This window comes from Sinocyclocheilus rhinocerous, unplaced genomic scaffold (assembly GCF_001515625.1).
Source record: "Sinocyclocheilus rhinocerous isolate Xijiao unplaced genomic scaffold, SAMN03320098_v1.1 scaffold1152, whole genome shotgun sequence".
Classification (NCBI taxonomy): domain Eukaryota; kingdom Metazoa; phylum Chordata; class Actinopteri; order Cypriniformes; family Cyprinidae; genus Sinocyclocheilus; species Sinocyclocheilus rhinocerous.
In genome coordinates this window covers 2,265,807-2,279,661 of record NW_015625590.1, presented here as the reverse complement: position 1 = coordinate 2,279,661, position 13,855 = coordinate 2,265,807, and the positions used below count along the sequence as shown (strand labels likewise).

At 36.3% G+C, this 13,855-nt stretch overlaps 2 protein-coding genes across 6 annotated transcripts in view; both read left to right on the top strand.

Moving 5' to 3' along the window:
* Window positions 1-13,855, top strand: part of LOC107756890 (unconventional myosin-Ic-like) — a 54,671-nt gene that overhangs the window by 24,277 nt on the left and 16,539 nt on the right. For all 4 annotated transcript variants that reach the window (XM_016574221.1, XM_016574212.1, XM_016574234.1 and 1 more), the window contains 2 exons: window positions 12,683-12,838; window positions 12,929-13,044. In XM_016574221.1, the coding sequence (XP_016429707.1) occupies window positions 12,683-12,838; window positions 12,929-13,044 (272 nt within the window). The remainder of the gene's footprint in view (window positions 1-12,682; window positions 12,839-12,928; window positions 13,045-13,855) is intronic.
* Window positions 500-3,501, top strand: LOC107756931 (B9 domain-containing protein 1). 2 transcript variants are annotated; one of them, XM_016574261.1, is made up of 7 exons: window positions 501-863; window positions 974-1,042; window positions 1,273-1,381; window positions 2,306-2,402; window positions 2,489-2,551; window positions 3,072-3,139; window positions 3,243-3,501. In XM_016574261.1, the coding sequence occupies exons 1-7, from the start codon at window positions 801-803 to the stop codon at window positions 3,377-3,379; spliced, it is 606 nt and encodes a 201-aa protein (XP_016429747.1). In that variant the 5' UTR covers window positions 501-800; the 3' UTR covers window positions 3,380-3,501. The 2 variants fall into 2 exon arrangements, with proteins under 2 accessions (XP_016429755.1, XP_016429747.1); XM_016574269.1 differs by lacking the exon at window positions 974-1,042 and having other exon boundaries at window positions 500-863.

Below are 13,855 nucleotides of genomic sequence, written 5' to 3'. Positions count from 1 at the left end.
AAAAACAGCAGATAAGCAGACAGTGGCGGACAGACCTCGTAAACAAAAGCAGATAGGCCTACCCCTGCACAGGAAATGAGGTGAAAACAAAACTCTTGACTTCATGCCATAACACAATTAAATTACGTTCGCCTGCTTTACGAATCACAAAGAGTTTCATTTAACATCCAATATGCCCATACATGCCAGATCCCAGCATGTGCTAACATTGTAAGGTGTGTGAAATAGTACCATAAGAAAATGGGAACGGCTGGGACAAACACCAGGCGGGGACCTGCACACTTTCACACAATAAATACACGGAAAGGTGTAGACATTTCGTATGCCTATATGTTATTCGTGTGGAAAATAATAATAAATATTGTGTCTTGTGCCCATAGTTTTGATTTGTAGTGAATCATGGATGTGTTTAATGTGTATTTATGCTCTGGCAATATAAACCCAAGGTTATTGTGCAAAGGCCAAAGCTTTTGGAAGCTTTTGTGTCTTGAGAGACAGCGAAAAACAAAGAGCCAATTTCCACACAGGAAAAACCGTAAGTCTTCATCCACAAATCCGGAAAACCAAAAAAGTTCCAATGTCATATCCACGACAGCCACCTAGCGGAGTAGCATTTTAAAAACGCATTTTTATTTCCGCCATTTTGGACCGTTTTCCCTGCCGTACTTAAAGCGTCCATAGCAGCCAGAGGGATGTTAACAACGGGAATCCATTAATTTGACATCTGAACTGATATTTCTGTGCAGCGAGGGTGGTTTGGTGGGATTTTAAATGTTTTCCAGGGTGTTAATGGTGTGGAAATGACCTCAAACAACCCAGCTGTTTTTCTTCTCATGGTTAATGGGCAAATCGAAGCAGCCGATGTAAGTTAACATTGATTTTTAGAAGATGTGTTTAATGTAGTAAACTGTGTGCAAAGCCTGTTATTAAAGTGGGTTAATAGGATAACTTACATGTCGTATTTTGCCTAAAGTTCCCAGAATATGATGATCTTTACTGCAAGTATTGCTTTGTTTATGGACACGATTGGGCGCCCACATCAGTGAGTGACATCAACCTGCTTCACTTCCTTTTGTGTGTATATATATATATATATATATACTGTATATATAATATGCAACGTGAATAGTAATATAATATTAATAGTATCTTTATCATTATTAAAGTTGAGTTGCCCCTGTTTGGGAGACGTGATATATAGGCTATAAGCTTTTGTATTCTCATATATTCCACAGTAGTAGTAAGTTTGTAACTTTTTCCCACAACCTGAAGGGCTTGGAAGAGGGAATTTCTCAAATAACTTCTAAAGGTAGAGGATCTCAGAGTTTGGTGTGGAACTTCCCACTGGACATCACCTTCAAAAGCACGAACCCATTTGGCTGTAAGTGAACCATGTTTGATCGAGTCAGAATCCATTGTATGGAGCTTCTGTGGGTCTTAAAGGCAACAAATAGTTTTAATTCACCCTTCCACAATTTAAGGCCTTAAAAGTGTCTTTAAAAAGAGCAGAAAATCTTAAATTCCTGAAGTTAAGGAATTAAATAATGCCTCCAGCACTGAAAAAATAAATAAAAAAAATAAATCCTCAGAATTTTTACCAATATACATATTTAATCGTCCTTAAATCAAAAAAACATTTATTTGAGATGCAAAATAAAGAGATATGAAGTCTTATTTTGTGAGAAATTGAACAAAATGAATTGAGTTTATGATTTAACAAGAACAAATCTCTGTCAATGGAAGATGAAAATTTGTTCTCCCTTTTAAGGAAGTTGTTTCGGAGTCCACTAGCTGATATTTGTTCTTGTTTTAAACATTAATCTCGGTTCACAACAAGACTTCTTATCCTATGACATTTAGATTTTTAGAATCTTTGGAAAACAAGAGAGAAATACTCCGGAATAACATAAAAAACATTTTTGTAGCATGAGCAGAAGTTATTTCCACATTCTAGTGGCCAGGAGAAGAGCTATTCAAGCCAATTTTTGTCAAATGAATGAAGTAATGGAGATCTGCTGAAAGTTGTATTTTCAAGCTTTGAAGTTTTGCTAAAACAACTTTTTGTGTGCTTCCTAGACATTTACATTCAGAGAACACTGACATACTGTGTTCCCTTCAATTTATTCCTTAAATTCATTTACTTGGTCTTAAAAAGGTAGCACAAACGTCTTAAATTTACCTTCATAAAGCCTGCAGGAACCCTGATCTGATGAAGGAATATTATTCTGAAGATTGTAAAGCAGCTTATTTATGTGCCCACTATTTCTAAGTATCCATCTATCTTTTAATTTTTTTATTTCTTCAGGGCCCCAGATTGTGGTCAGTGTGTACGGCCCTGACACTTTTGGAAATGATGTTGTGAGAGGTTATGGAGCCATACACATCCCGTTTACACCTGGAAAGTGAGTTACTCGAAGATTGTGTTGTCATAATACAAGCTTAAAATCTGTGTAAAATGCACAATTACATGTGAATGCTCTCTGTCCAGACACACCAAGACCATTCCTATGTTCGTTCCTGAGTCTACATCAAGACTTCAGAAGTTCACAAGGTTGTAACCAATTTCTCATAATTAATCCAATGTTACCTCATTCATTTGCATTCACATGTAGACACACTGTACAGCAGAATATTAAAGTTACCCAATTTATAATGCAGCAGCTTTGGGTTATGATCTGAATTTAATTTGCTGTTGCCCTTCCCTCTTGTTCTCAAGACTTAACTTGAACTACGTTTCAGTTAAATGGGCAACTTGTATGAACGTTTCAAATGAGAAGGTACACTGTAATTTAAGAACATTTATTTTCATCATACTCTATCCCCCGGTTTCACAGACGAGGCTTAAGCTAGTCCCAGACTAAAATACATGTTTGAGCTGTCTCAACTGAAAATATCTAGCTCCGACATATCTTAAAATATGTCAGTGTCATGATGCAAACCTATATTTTCTCTAAGGCAGTTTTGTAAAAGTTGCTTAAATATCTTACTTTAACCAAGGCCTAGTCCTGGCTTAAGCTAAGCCCCGTTTGTGGAACCGGGCCTATATCTAACATGTTATATCTTGTACTCAGCTGGCTGATGGGAAGGTGTCCAGAATTCACAGATCCCAAGGTTGTTGCCCAAGGAGAGGGAAGAGAAGGTAAGCTTTTATTTAACCCTTGACTCAAAATGAAATAAGACATTTCAGTGGATGTTTCGGTGTATTTACAAGCCATAGCGGATGCAATTTTGTGTGTTTGCAGTTACGAGGGTGCGCTCACAAGGTTTTGTTACACTACAGTTCAACATTGTGACTAAAGACATGAAGAAACTGGGTTATGAAACTACATCAGAGCATTCAGCTGCTACAGGACTGACAAGAACATCTCAAAAGCTCTAATAACCACTTTCAGGATATTTTTGTAATCTTAGTCCGTTTTCAAGTCGCTTTCATAGTCACTTTATAGCTATACAAATGTGATATTGCTTTATCAGCTTTGTATGTTTTTTAATAAACTGATCTTGTGCATTTATAGAAGTTCATTTGATTAATATTTGATTGCATAATTTGAATTCCGATTCTAATCTGCAAATTCCATCTTTGCCTATTGTAAACCTAGACACAACTATGATTAACCTTTGCCCAGGGTTTTTATATTGAACTAAAACTACAAAAACATTAAAGTTAACTGAAATAAACAACTGATATGAAATGTAAAAAAAAAAAGTACGCTTATTTTGTTTCAGCTAATTGCCAAGGCAACATTTTTCACTTGTTTTGATATTAAAATAAAATGAAAAACTTTACTAAATAAACTAATGAAAATCATAAAACCACAACGAAATTACTAAAACTTTAAAATTAAAAACAGAAAAAAATAAATAAAATAGAATTCAAAATATTAATAAAAACTAGGGCTGCAAAACGATTAAATCGCATTCGAAATAAGTTGATGTTTGCATACTATGTGTGTATGGCGCATATATATATATATATATATATATATATATTTAAATATACACATACATACTGTGTGTGTGTGTGTGTGTGAAAAATATGTAATTATAGAATCTTATATTGATTTGTACATTATAACGCTATATATAATCTAAAAATATATAATTATAGCATTTTTTTTACCAATTATACTAAACCTTTTTTTTTTTTAAATAAGGTAATTTAAAAAAATATTCTGTAAACAGACATTAGGCATTATTGACTAGGTTGTTCATAAGGCATTCATAGGCATGAATATCAGCTGATCTCTAATCGCTCATACAGTATTTATTTAATTGAAATATTAATATAAATAGTGAAGATCACTTTTCCTCTGAAAAGAAGGATTTGGAGTTTGTCTGTCCTATCAGGCACTGATCCTATCTTGGGACCCTCTTTCATGCCGGACTGTCAGTATCTGTGTTTATGCCATAGTGTCGTCTCACAGTGAAGCAATCTCTGGCTTTGAACCAGCAGCAGTCACTGTTGAATTTCAGGGTCGAAAGAGAGTGAGAGAGATAATGAAACTGGCGTCTGTCATCGGGTCATTCCACCCTGCTACATTTCTTCCTGTCTCTGTCATCTGCGATATTCCACCGAAAGCCAACAGAAACTTCAAGAACAAGCACTCAAGATAAAGACCATCATATGAGCTTTGGGTTTCTGAGGCCTTTCACCTTTCACCCGTTCAATGTCGTGATACACTACGAGTGTCGTTTGCAGAGCATCATTTCACATTCAAATAAACACACCTTGTGGTCAGCAGTACTTTAGATGTGATCGAATTTTGGCACTTTTCATCATAGGCAAATAACTGCAGAAGTTTGATGAATGGCTGACAATAGATTTATGGTATCTGGTGCAGTTTCGCTCGAGATTCCACTGAATTGCTAAACAGCTGCACCGCTCACAGGAAGAGCCAGATCTCAGGCAGAGGAAATTAAGTTTACATATTGATATGCTGCTTGGAACGACTGAGAAGAGTGAGATACTCAGTTCTGAGATATTAAGGAAGGTCATAGCTGTACATTTATATGCGATTGGATGGGAGACACTGTAAGAATCAAACTGGCCCGGAATACTGTGGCGGTCCAGTAAGCAGTTTACACTTCTCCCGACTCGTGCTCTTCAAATGCCCTCTGGACATGAATGCCTTGCATTGTCTGGCAGGCTGGACATTTTAAACTGGTCATTTTATATCTTCTCCAAGTAAAAAAGTATGTGTGTATTTGTGAGTTCAGCATGGGTGCATATGATGTAAAACTCTTCACCTGTTTAGACCGAGCCAGTCACACCTGTCTGTCAACTTTTCCCCTGAAGTTTGACAGCCACCAGCTGACTTTCCAAACCAACACAGCCCCTTTAACACAAGGACAGCCATCGACTCAGCAGACCGGCGTGAATTACAATGCCACCCATGGAATTTCTCGCTATCTGTGTGGTGGTAATTAAAGGAGCATTGTAAGACATCTACTTTGAAGATTTATTGATGAATATGGCTTAATTAGAGGATGATATAATGTGGTGCGCAGCAAGGCCTGTGCAGGGGTCTTGTGTTTTAAGCACTTATAAGTGTTTCATTGTCAGTTTCATGACTCTGAACAATCTCATGCAAAATAGGGGCCAAAAAGTTGCATTACATTTGGAGAAGTGCTAAAAATGCTTTTCCCCCCGACCATCTGCATGGATCGAAGCTGCAGGAGTCTGATCTTTTTACATCTCTCTTAAACAAAACAAAACAAAAAAAACAAGATATCCCAAACTACTCGCACATGTCCACATGTCATTGTTGGTGATTAATGTTGTAGGAAGTCTTTTTAAATGTATGGGTGTTTTTTCAACTATGGGCATTATCAATTTTGTCTCTCTTTTTTCTGAAGTGTAATAAAGATTTTCACTACAGTATCATTTCCTCAACATCACAAATTATGCATTGTATTTGACCGCAAGGGCATGGAAATGACATTTCAGTGTTTTTAAGAATTTATGCTTTTGTATTAAGGGCACAATTGTTGGTTGTGAAGTTGTGATTTGTGTAAAATTATTTTTACACAAATATTAAATTTAGTCATTATTATTTATCTTTGTTTGCTTTATTATTATTATTCACAAATAATATAATAATCCTTGTCTGTAAAAATAATAATATGTATTATATATGTTTTTATATTTAATATGTATAATATATTATTATCTGGGGGGAGGGGGCATAATAATTCTTATATGTGATGGCTTTCATATTTAAAGATTGAAAGCTTGGGACATGGGCGAACTGACAAAAGCTGTCAAAAATAAACAATATAAGGCAGTAAGTAGGAAAATAGTTCCTATGACTGTTTTAATGTATTCTTAATATTAAATAAAAAGCAAAAAAGTTGACTTTCACAAAAGGGGGCTTTCACACTAGCACTTTTGGTGCGCACCCGGGTTCGTTTGACGTCAGAGTTCAATTCGTTTGAAACGCTGTTTTCTGAACTCTGTTGCGCACCCGTGAACCGTACCTGGGTCCGTCTCGGAAGGATTGTCTGGGGTGCGGTTCATGCGAACTCTGGTATGGTTCGCTTCTGATGTGAACGCAAACGTCCTAAATCACAGAGTTGAACTGCTATTGTTCAATATGATGTATGAATTGGTCAAACTGTGTATTTATGCGTTTACTCACTTGCTTTCCTGATAAGTGTGATTGACGCACTGCAAGCAGAGAGAATTTATATCTAATTTCTGCTCGCAAAAATTGACTCCGGGGTTCTTTTGAACCTTTGCATTACAGTCATGATAAATAGAGACTTGTGCCGTTTTGTGTTGGTGCTTTGGAAATGAAACAGAATTTTCTAAATCCGAAGTACAAAAATCAAGTGCGCAAGCATCCATTCATATTGCTGTCTTCTGCATAGTCGTTACCTAGCTGCCACTCTGATGACGCAAATGCACCGTGGTTCAGAACCGAAAAACACAGTATGAACACAAACCAGCGTGGGGCAGTGGGAGGGAGGAGCAATCAAACTCGGGTTTGGACCAGGCAATCGAACCAAGTGTGAAAGCACCCTTATTTAATCTGTTGGGATAGTAATAGTGACCATACTTAAAGAAACCTCTTTATGCATCCATTATCGTTTTTTAATGTAGCTGTGCCTCTCCACAACAGTCTGGGTGTCTCCACCCCTTGTTCTTTACTGAGAAAAGAAGAGAGAGGTAACAAGTGAGCCAGATGACTCAATCAGGATGGAAACTGGTAACCTCAAAAACTTAAAATCATAAGCAAGCAGACAAGATGTGCTTTTCTTCTTCACCATTCTCCACTCTTCCCGGTGAGAAGGGTAGGAGCACATGACTTTGCTCTGGATATCTAGGAATGTGCCCTTTATCCACTGCCTTTATTAATTATGCAAAAATGCACAATACATTCTTCTCTTCTTCAACATCCTCCGGTTATATCAGGAGTTGTTAACTGGACAGAATCACTGACTTGACCTTAGAGAAATGAAATACTGGAGTGTTTGATTTGCACATTCACTCTTTCAAATAATCAATCTTGGTAATCAAAGCTCTGGTCCCTATCCGTCTGTTTCCAAAGACTGCTAATGTCGTCTTGCAATGTGAGAAGTGCTGACGAAGGCAGCTTGACTCGGCAGATCTCCCTGAAACAGCTCTGCTCACAAGAACCAAGCAAATCAATAGGATGTTGGAAGGTCATGCAAAAGGCAATTATTGTTCACAAAGAAGAACAAACCGCTCCCTCTTTGATCTTTATTTTTCAGAAGAGGTTAGAGTGAAATGGAGAGTGAATAATTTGCCCACGGTCGTGTCTCGAGCTTTTCAGTCCGTTGTTTTCAGAGCAGGATTTGGAAAAAGTGAGAACATGGGAAAGGCATGTAGCTTGCCTTATAGACCTGCATGCATGAGGAAGGGGACCAGAGGTGGGAAAGAAAGAACAGGAAAGAAAATCTATAAAGAACAATGCCGTAATGGAGCCTGTTTCTGGAGAAAGTAGCAAGGGTCTGCTTTCTGGTTGTGGCATATTTTTTGTTCTAAATGAATGGTTAGATTTGTTTATATTAGCTTTTGGCGGCTATAGGATTTTTACATGTAGGTGATGCACAGATAATATTTGCTAACGTGCACAAAGAACCCTCAGACAACTCTATATCCAAAGATCCTTGTATGACCTGGGTATCCAGTTAAATTCATTTCAATATTTTATTACACAAGCTTTTTTTCTGTATTTTTACATTTAGATGACCTCTGCAGTAATCTAACGCTCACTTAAAGTTCATTTTTAAAAACACTAATAATTTAATAACACTGTTAAATGTAATCTTTAACATATTTCAAAATAAATATATCAATTTTTCAAGCTGTGTAGTATAATGTGAAGTTTGAATTTCCTTGTAGCATTTAAAACGTTAGATTTTAGTTTTTAATTTAGTTTTGAGTTATTCATAAATAATAGTATATAATTCTAACTGTTATAACTGTTCTGTCAGTTGTCGGCTATAACATGAAAATAATTATTTCCTCAAATAGCAAGTATTTAATCAAAATAAAAGCTGTCTGAATTATACAAGTGTCGCAGATCTGTATCATACAACTGTCTTGGAGTAAGTACAGTAGCTGCAGTGGAAATGATCTGTCGAAGGGCAGGACATATTATGCTTGAGCTGGCCAACAAATGATGTCATGGTCTGTCTAGCCAGCGTGTTTAGTTTTGATTATGACTCCACGACCGATTATTAACTGTCAGTTCTGTGTCACTGCAGAAGAATATGCATGCAAAATAAGAGAAACAAACATGTAGATGTGATTAAGAAAAGAGTGCAGTATGTTCTTAGGGCTGGGCGATATAGCTAAAAAATGTATCAACGATATAAACATAAACATTCATATCGTTCGGTATCGATAATTATTGACATTTTTTAATAACCTTTTTTAAAACAGAGCAGTATAATTTTTTTTTTTATTTAACCACTGTATTTTTAAATTAACCCAATTTATTGAGACAAACAACAAATATTTTTTTGTTTTAACAGTCAAACACACAATAAAAATTAAACAAATATCTAATTTCTAATGTTTTATATGCAGATTAAATAGGTCTTAAGGAAACTTTGGTCTTGTCTCCCGAGGCCACAGGAGGGCGCAATGAGCAAAATAATGCAGCACATTTAAATTGTCAACGCAAGGAAATAAGTCTATAAAAAACCGTGCATTACGTCTACAATAACTCATGTAAATCAAATATAATTTCGTAAATTGCATAAACAATTATGAACAAAACAGCATCATGTATTTATGCATTGCTTAATCCAAAGAGCCGAAGCACCCATCACGCAGATTGCATTTAAAAACATAAGAGACGCAGTGAACTAGGAATAAACCTCCACAAATTTGTGACGTGTTTTCTAAAAGTTTAAACTGTTTTAAATTTGCATGGCTACATCTCTTGCATGAGATGCGAGTACAGCAGTCATATTTGTCCGTCTAAATATGCGCTGAATATGCGTTCCGTGTGAATGGCTTGGTTTCGGTTTTAACCTAATCAAGATTTTCTCCGCATTGAGGTTCTATATTTCTATAATATTTTGAATGCATAACGCAGCAACTGCACATCTCGTGGGCTAGACTAGCAAAACATAAAAATGCAACAACATCACTTACATCATCATCACCGCATCTCGCGCTCCACTAATGACGCTCCCTGATGCACACCTAACATTTGATTGTACTATTTTTGCATTCAAATGCAAATGTTTATTTTAAATTCGACTAATATTCATTTTTTTATTCACAATCTCCTCATCACAGGCAGGCACAGCACTCAATTCAGCATGTGTTCGTGTTTGTGTGTGCTATCTGCGTCACTCATAGCACGTGCCTATATCGTGCGCTATATCGAAAAAATTTTATATCGTTATCGAAGAAGGTGTACCGTCGATAAATATCGATACCGTTTTATCACCCAGGCCTATGTTCACTTCACACTTCTGATTTGATTTTCAAATCTGATCTGTGGGTCTGAGTGTCCACACTCTTATTTGTTTGAATCAAATATATACACTACCGTTCAAAAGGTTTGGGTTAATATTAAGATTTTTTTACATTTTTGGTTTTTGAGAGAAGTCTCTTTCGCTCACCAATGCCTCATTTATTTGATCAAAAATACAGTGAAAACTGTAATATTGTTAATATTACAATAATTTAAAATAACACTTGTGCCACTTATTTTGGTGGGAACCACTTTTTTTTCAAGATTCTTTGATGAATAAAAAAGTATAAAAGAACTTTTGTAATATTATAAAATCTTTACTGTCACTTTTGATCAATTAAATGCGTTCTTTCTGAATGAAAGCATTCATTTCTTTAAAAAAAATAATCTTGCTGCCCCCAAACTTTTGTATGGTAGTGTATGTTCAGTTTAACCTATATAAATATTTTTTTGTTGATTTTCTCCTGGTAACTGATAAAAGGGGTAGACTCTAGCATATCTAGAGACAAGAACATAATAAGAAAATTTTTTTGACTTAAGCCAGTAATTAACCACTTAGCGACCACCCAGAACACCTTAGCAACCACATAGCTATGCACTATCCACTATGAACACCTTGGCACTGCTTTTTTTTTTTTAGCATTTTTCATGACGTCAAAATAACTGTTTCATCCTAAATTACTAAAACAGCCAAAACACTTGAATTTTGATCTTATGGAAACATAATACAGTGCATTTAAATGTGGTTTGTGAAAACCAGATTCCATGTGGGTGTCTGCAGATTGGACGAAACCAGATTTGAGCTGGAAATGCAAAACCGGCCTAATAGAGAACAAGAGAGAGCAACACCCGGCCATGTTAGACTTTTCAGAGTTGGTGCAGCTCTGTTGGTGCATTCAGCAGGCTGACGGATTGGCAATGAAGTCACTTCCTGGCACTACACTTGTCGACTGTTCCCGCTTACCTGTTATGTTTTTCTTTCGGCTTGTTTTTTCCCACCGTTAGCCTGTTGTAGTTGGTGTGCATCAACTTAATTAAAGTGCTTGCTCAGGTGTGCTGTCTCTCTCTGTCTCTCCCTCTAGGGGACGGCCGCTGCTGTGTCAATAGCAAAACAACAGCCCTGGCAGCTGGTGCATTCACACAATGTGACTGTGTGTATTTCGATGCATAATCACGCATTTGTTCATCTGAGTCTGTTTGTGTGTGTGAGTGGGTGTGTTAGTGTGCTTTTCTGTAATTAAGCTAGGAAGCATCACCCATAGCCCTCTTTGATCAGGATTACAGACATCAGATGACAAGTGACCTACTAGAACTTAGTACATTTTTGTGTCCTACTAGTTTATGCAGTGCTAAAGAGCATCTCTGGAGAAGGAGTGACAGCTAAGGTTGTTTCGACACCATGGATTTGTCAAACATTGGAAATCTAATGCGGAAAACTCAGGCCTCCATTGTGGAGAAGGGTTATCTCTTTAAAAATACAGATCTGGTAATAGATGTGAGTATGTTTTGTCAGCACATTTGAGTTTGGGTGGAGTTTGCACTGATGTAGTTAGAGATGTGGTTTAAGTGTGAAAATTGATGGTTTAGAGCGTCTTGTTTATTTGTAAAGGTGATGTAATCAAGCTAAAGATGTAAAACTGCATTGTACCCTTATAAATAGTACTGTGGTGGTGCCATGAAGCAATGATTCAATTCAATTTCAATTCCATTCAAATTTATTTGTATGGGATCAGATGGTAATTCTATGATATTTGAATATGGCACTTAATGAGTATCGTATTCTTATACAACAGTGTTTATATCGTACCTTGTAGCTATTGTACCTTGTGCTATTTTGTTTAAATATAGGCCTATTAAAAATAAAACCTCAAAAACTAAAATCAGTTGATTTAAATGCAACAAGGTAGTTTTAAATTATTTGAGTTATTAAATATATAGATAAAAATGAAGTAAATGGGCATGTACAATAAAATATCTAATATCAACCAATACATATCCTATATCAATTAGTATTGATAAGTTAAAAAATCTCTAATTTTTTTTTTTTTTTTTTTTTTTTTTAAATATATAACTTATTCTCACCCAGGTTGCATTTATATTATAAAATATATAGTAAAGATTAATAGTGTGAAACTTTTTTACAATTTTAAATAACTTTCTATTTTAAATTGTAATTTATTTGTCACTTTTTTTACTGTCATTTTTTATGCATTTATGTCCTTGCTGAATAAAATTATTGATTTCTTTCAAAAAATATTTTTTACTGATTTTTGAATTGTATTGTATTTTGCTTTCCTAGTTTTAACAAGGTACGTGTCTAAAAACCATGGTTTTATGGTGGTATCTCATCAAAAAGAAGTCTGGGTAGTACTTCCTGGCACTTTTAAAGTTTCAGAGTATTAACTTGAGCTTAAAATTGTGCTCGACAAATCCACTGTTTTAGATAGTGACATTTTGTTCACAATGGTATGTGTGGTTCATTGACAGATCTTTCATACAAATACTTTAAAATAAAAGCTTTCTTTAGCTGGGTTTCAAATTAGTTGAACTCTGTGCGTGTTATGAAATGGGAGGGGTCATGATGGAGTTGTTGAGTTTATTCAAGGCTCTCAGAGGGCCTTGACATACTGTGTGTTACAGTGTTTATATATCACCTCGCGCTGCTCTGCGACTGGAGGGTGTGAGTGTGATTCTGTATCTCACTTCTGCTCTTTCTCTGTCAGGCTGTGGGCAGTGACGGAATCCGAGTCATGATGGAGAGCGCCCTGACAGCCAGGGACCGGGTGGGCGTGCAGGACTTTGTCCTGCTGGAGAACCACACCAGCGAGGTGGCGTTCATCGAGAACCTCCGCAAACGCTTCAAGGAGAACCTCATTTATGTAAGAGCTGTTCTACCGGTTCTATTCGCTCTTAAAGCTCAAATCCCAGAGTATTGATCTGATTCCTGTGTGTCTGTCTTCCTCCCTCAGACGTACATTGGCTCTGTGCTGGTGTCAATGAACCCCTACAAAGAGCTGGAGATCTACACTAAACAGCACATGGAGCGATACAGGGGTGTCAATTTCTATGAAGTCTCCCCTCACATGTAAGCAATCAGCAACAAGTCATTATTACCCACAATTCTGCTCTCTTCTATTTGCGCAGATTAGTCCAATGGGATGGCTAATGTTTTTGTTGTTGTTTTTAAGTAAGGACTACAGCAGTGGTCTGATTCGTCAAGCATGTAAACTCACATCCTTATGGTAGTTGTAGTCCTTCCTTATTTAGCAACCTATGTTTTATAAAAAAAATTAAAAAAAATAGAGCAGCTTCAGAATTCACATTTGATGTAGTGGTCAACTGACATATCATCCAAGGCTGATATCGACCAATGTTTGGCATTTTTAATCATCAGCATTTTTTGTTTCGGCCTGATGTGTCAGAAGCGGGACTTTTATTTTAACAGTGCCAAGAACGCTAGAGCGAATTGGATGTGGATGTGCGGGTCTAGTCGACTAAACGGTACAGCTCTTACTAGTCAACACTGAAAACAAAAGTCGATTACACGACAGAAAAAGAAAAACATGATTTTATCATTCTAATTACCATAATTTTAACATTGCATTTAAAACATTTTAAATAAGTTAAAATAAAACGTTTGAAAAATAATACATTATTTTTAAAAGTTTATCTGGGCGGAAACTACATTTTTACCTCAGACCTCACATGCGTTTTCTTCGTGTCAGTTGCGGCGAGTTCAAAAATGACCATGCGAAAGACGAGCAAGGTGTGGGATTATTTTGAATTATAAGGAAACGGAAAAGTTTTGTGTAAACTGTATAATGTCAAATTGTCTTACAATAACTCCACTGGAGCGATGCGTAATCATATTCAATACAGGCACGTAGGCGTTAGCT

What these genes read in the sequence shown, in the direction of transcription:
- LOC107756931 (XM_016574261.1), top strand. Translation starts at nt 801, where the DNA reads ATGACCTCAAACAACCCAGCTGTTTTTCTTCTCATGGTTAATGGGCAA. An exon ending in ACGATTGGGCGCCCACATCA is followed by an intron (nt 1,043 to 1,272) that starts GTGAGTGACATC and finishes CACAACCTGAAG; the next exon opens with GGCTTGGAAGAGGGAATTTC. An exon ending in ATCCCGTTTACACCTGGAAA is followed by an intron (nt 2,403 to 2,488) that starts GTGAGTTACTCG and finishes CTCTCTGTCCAG; the next exon opens with ACACACCAAGACCATTCCTA.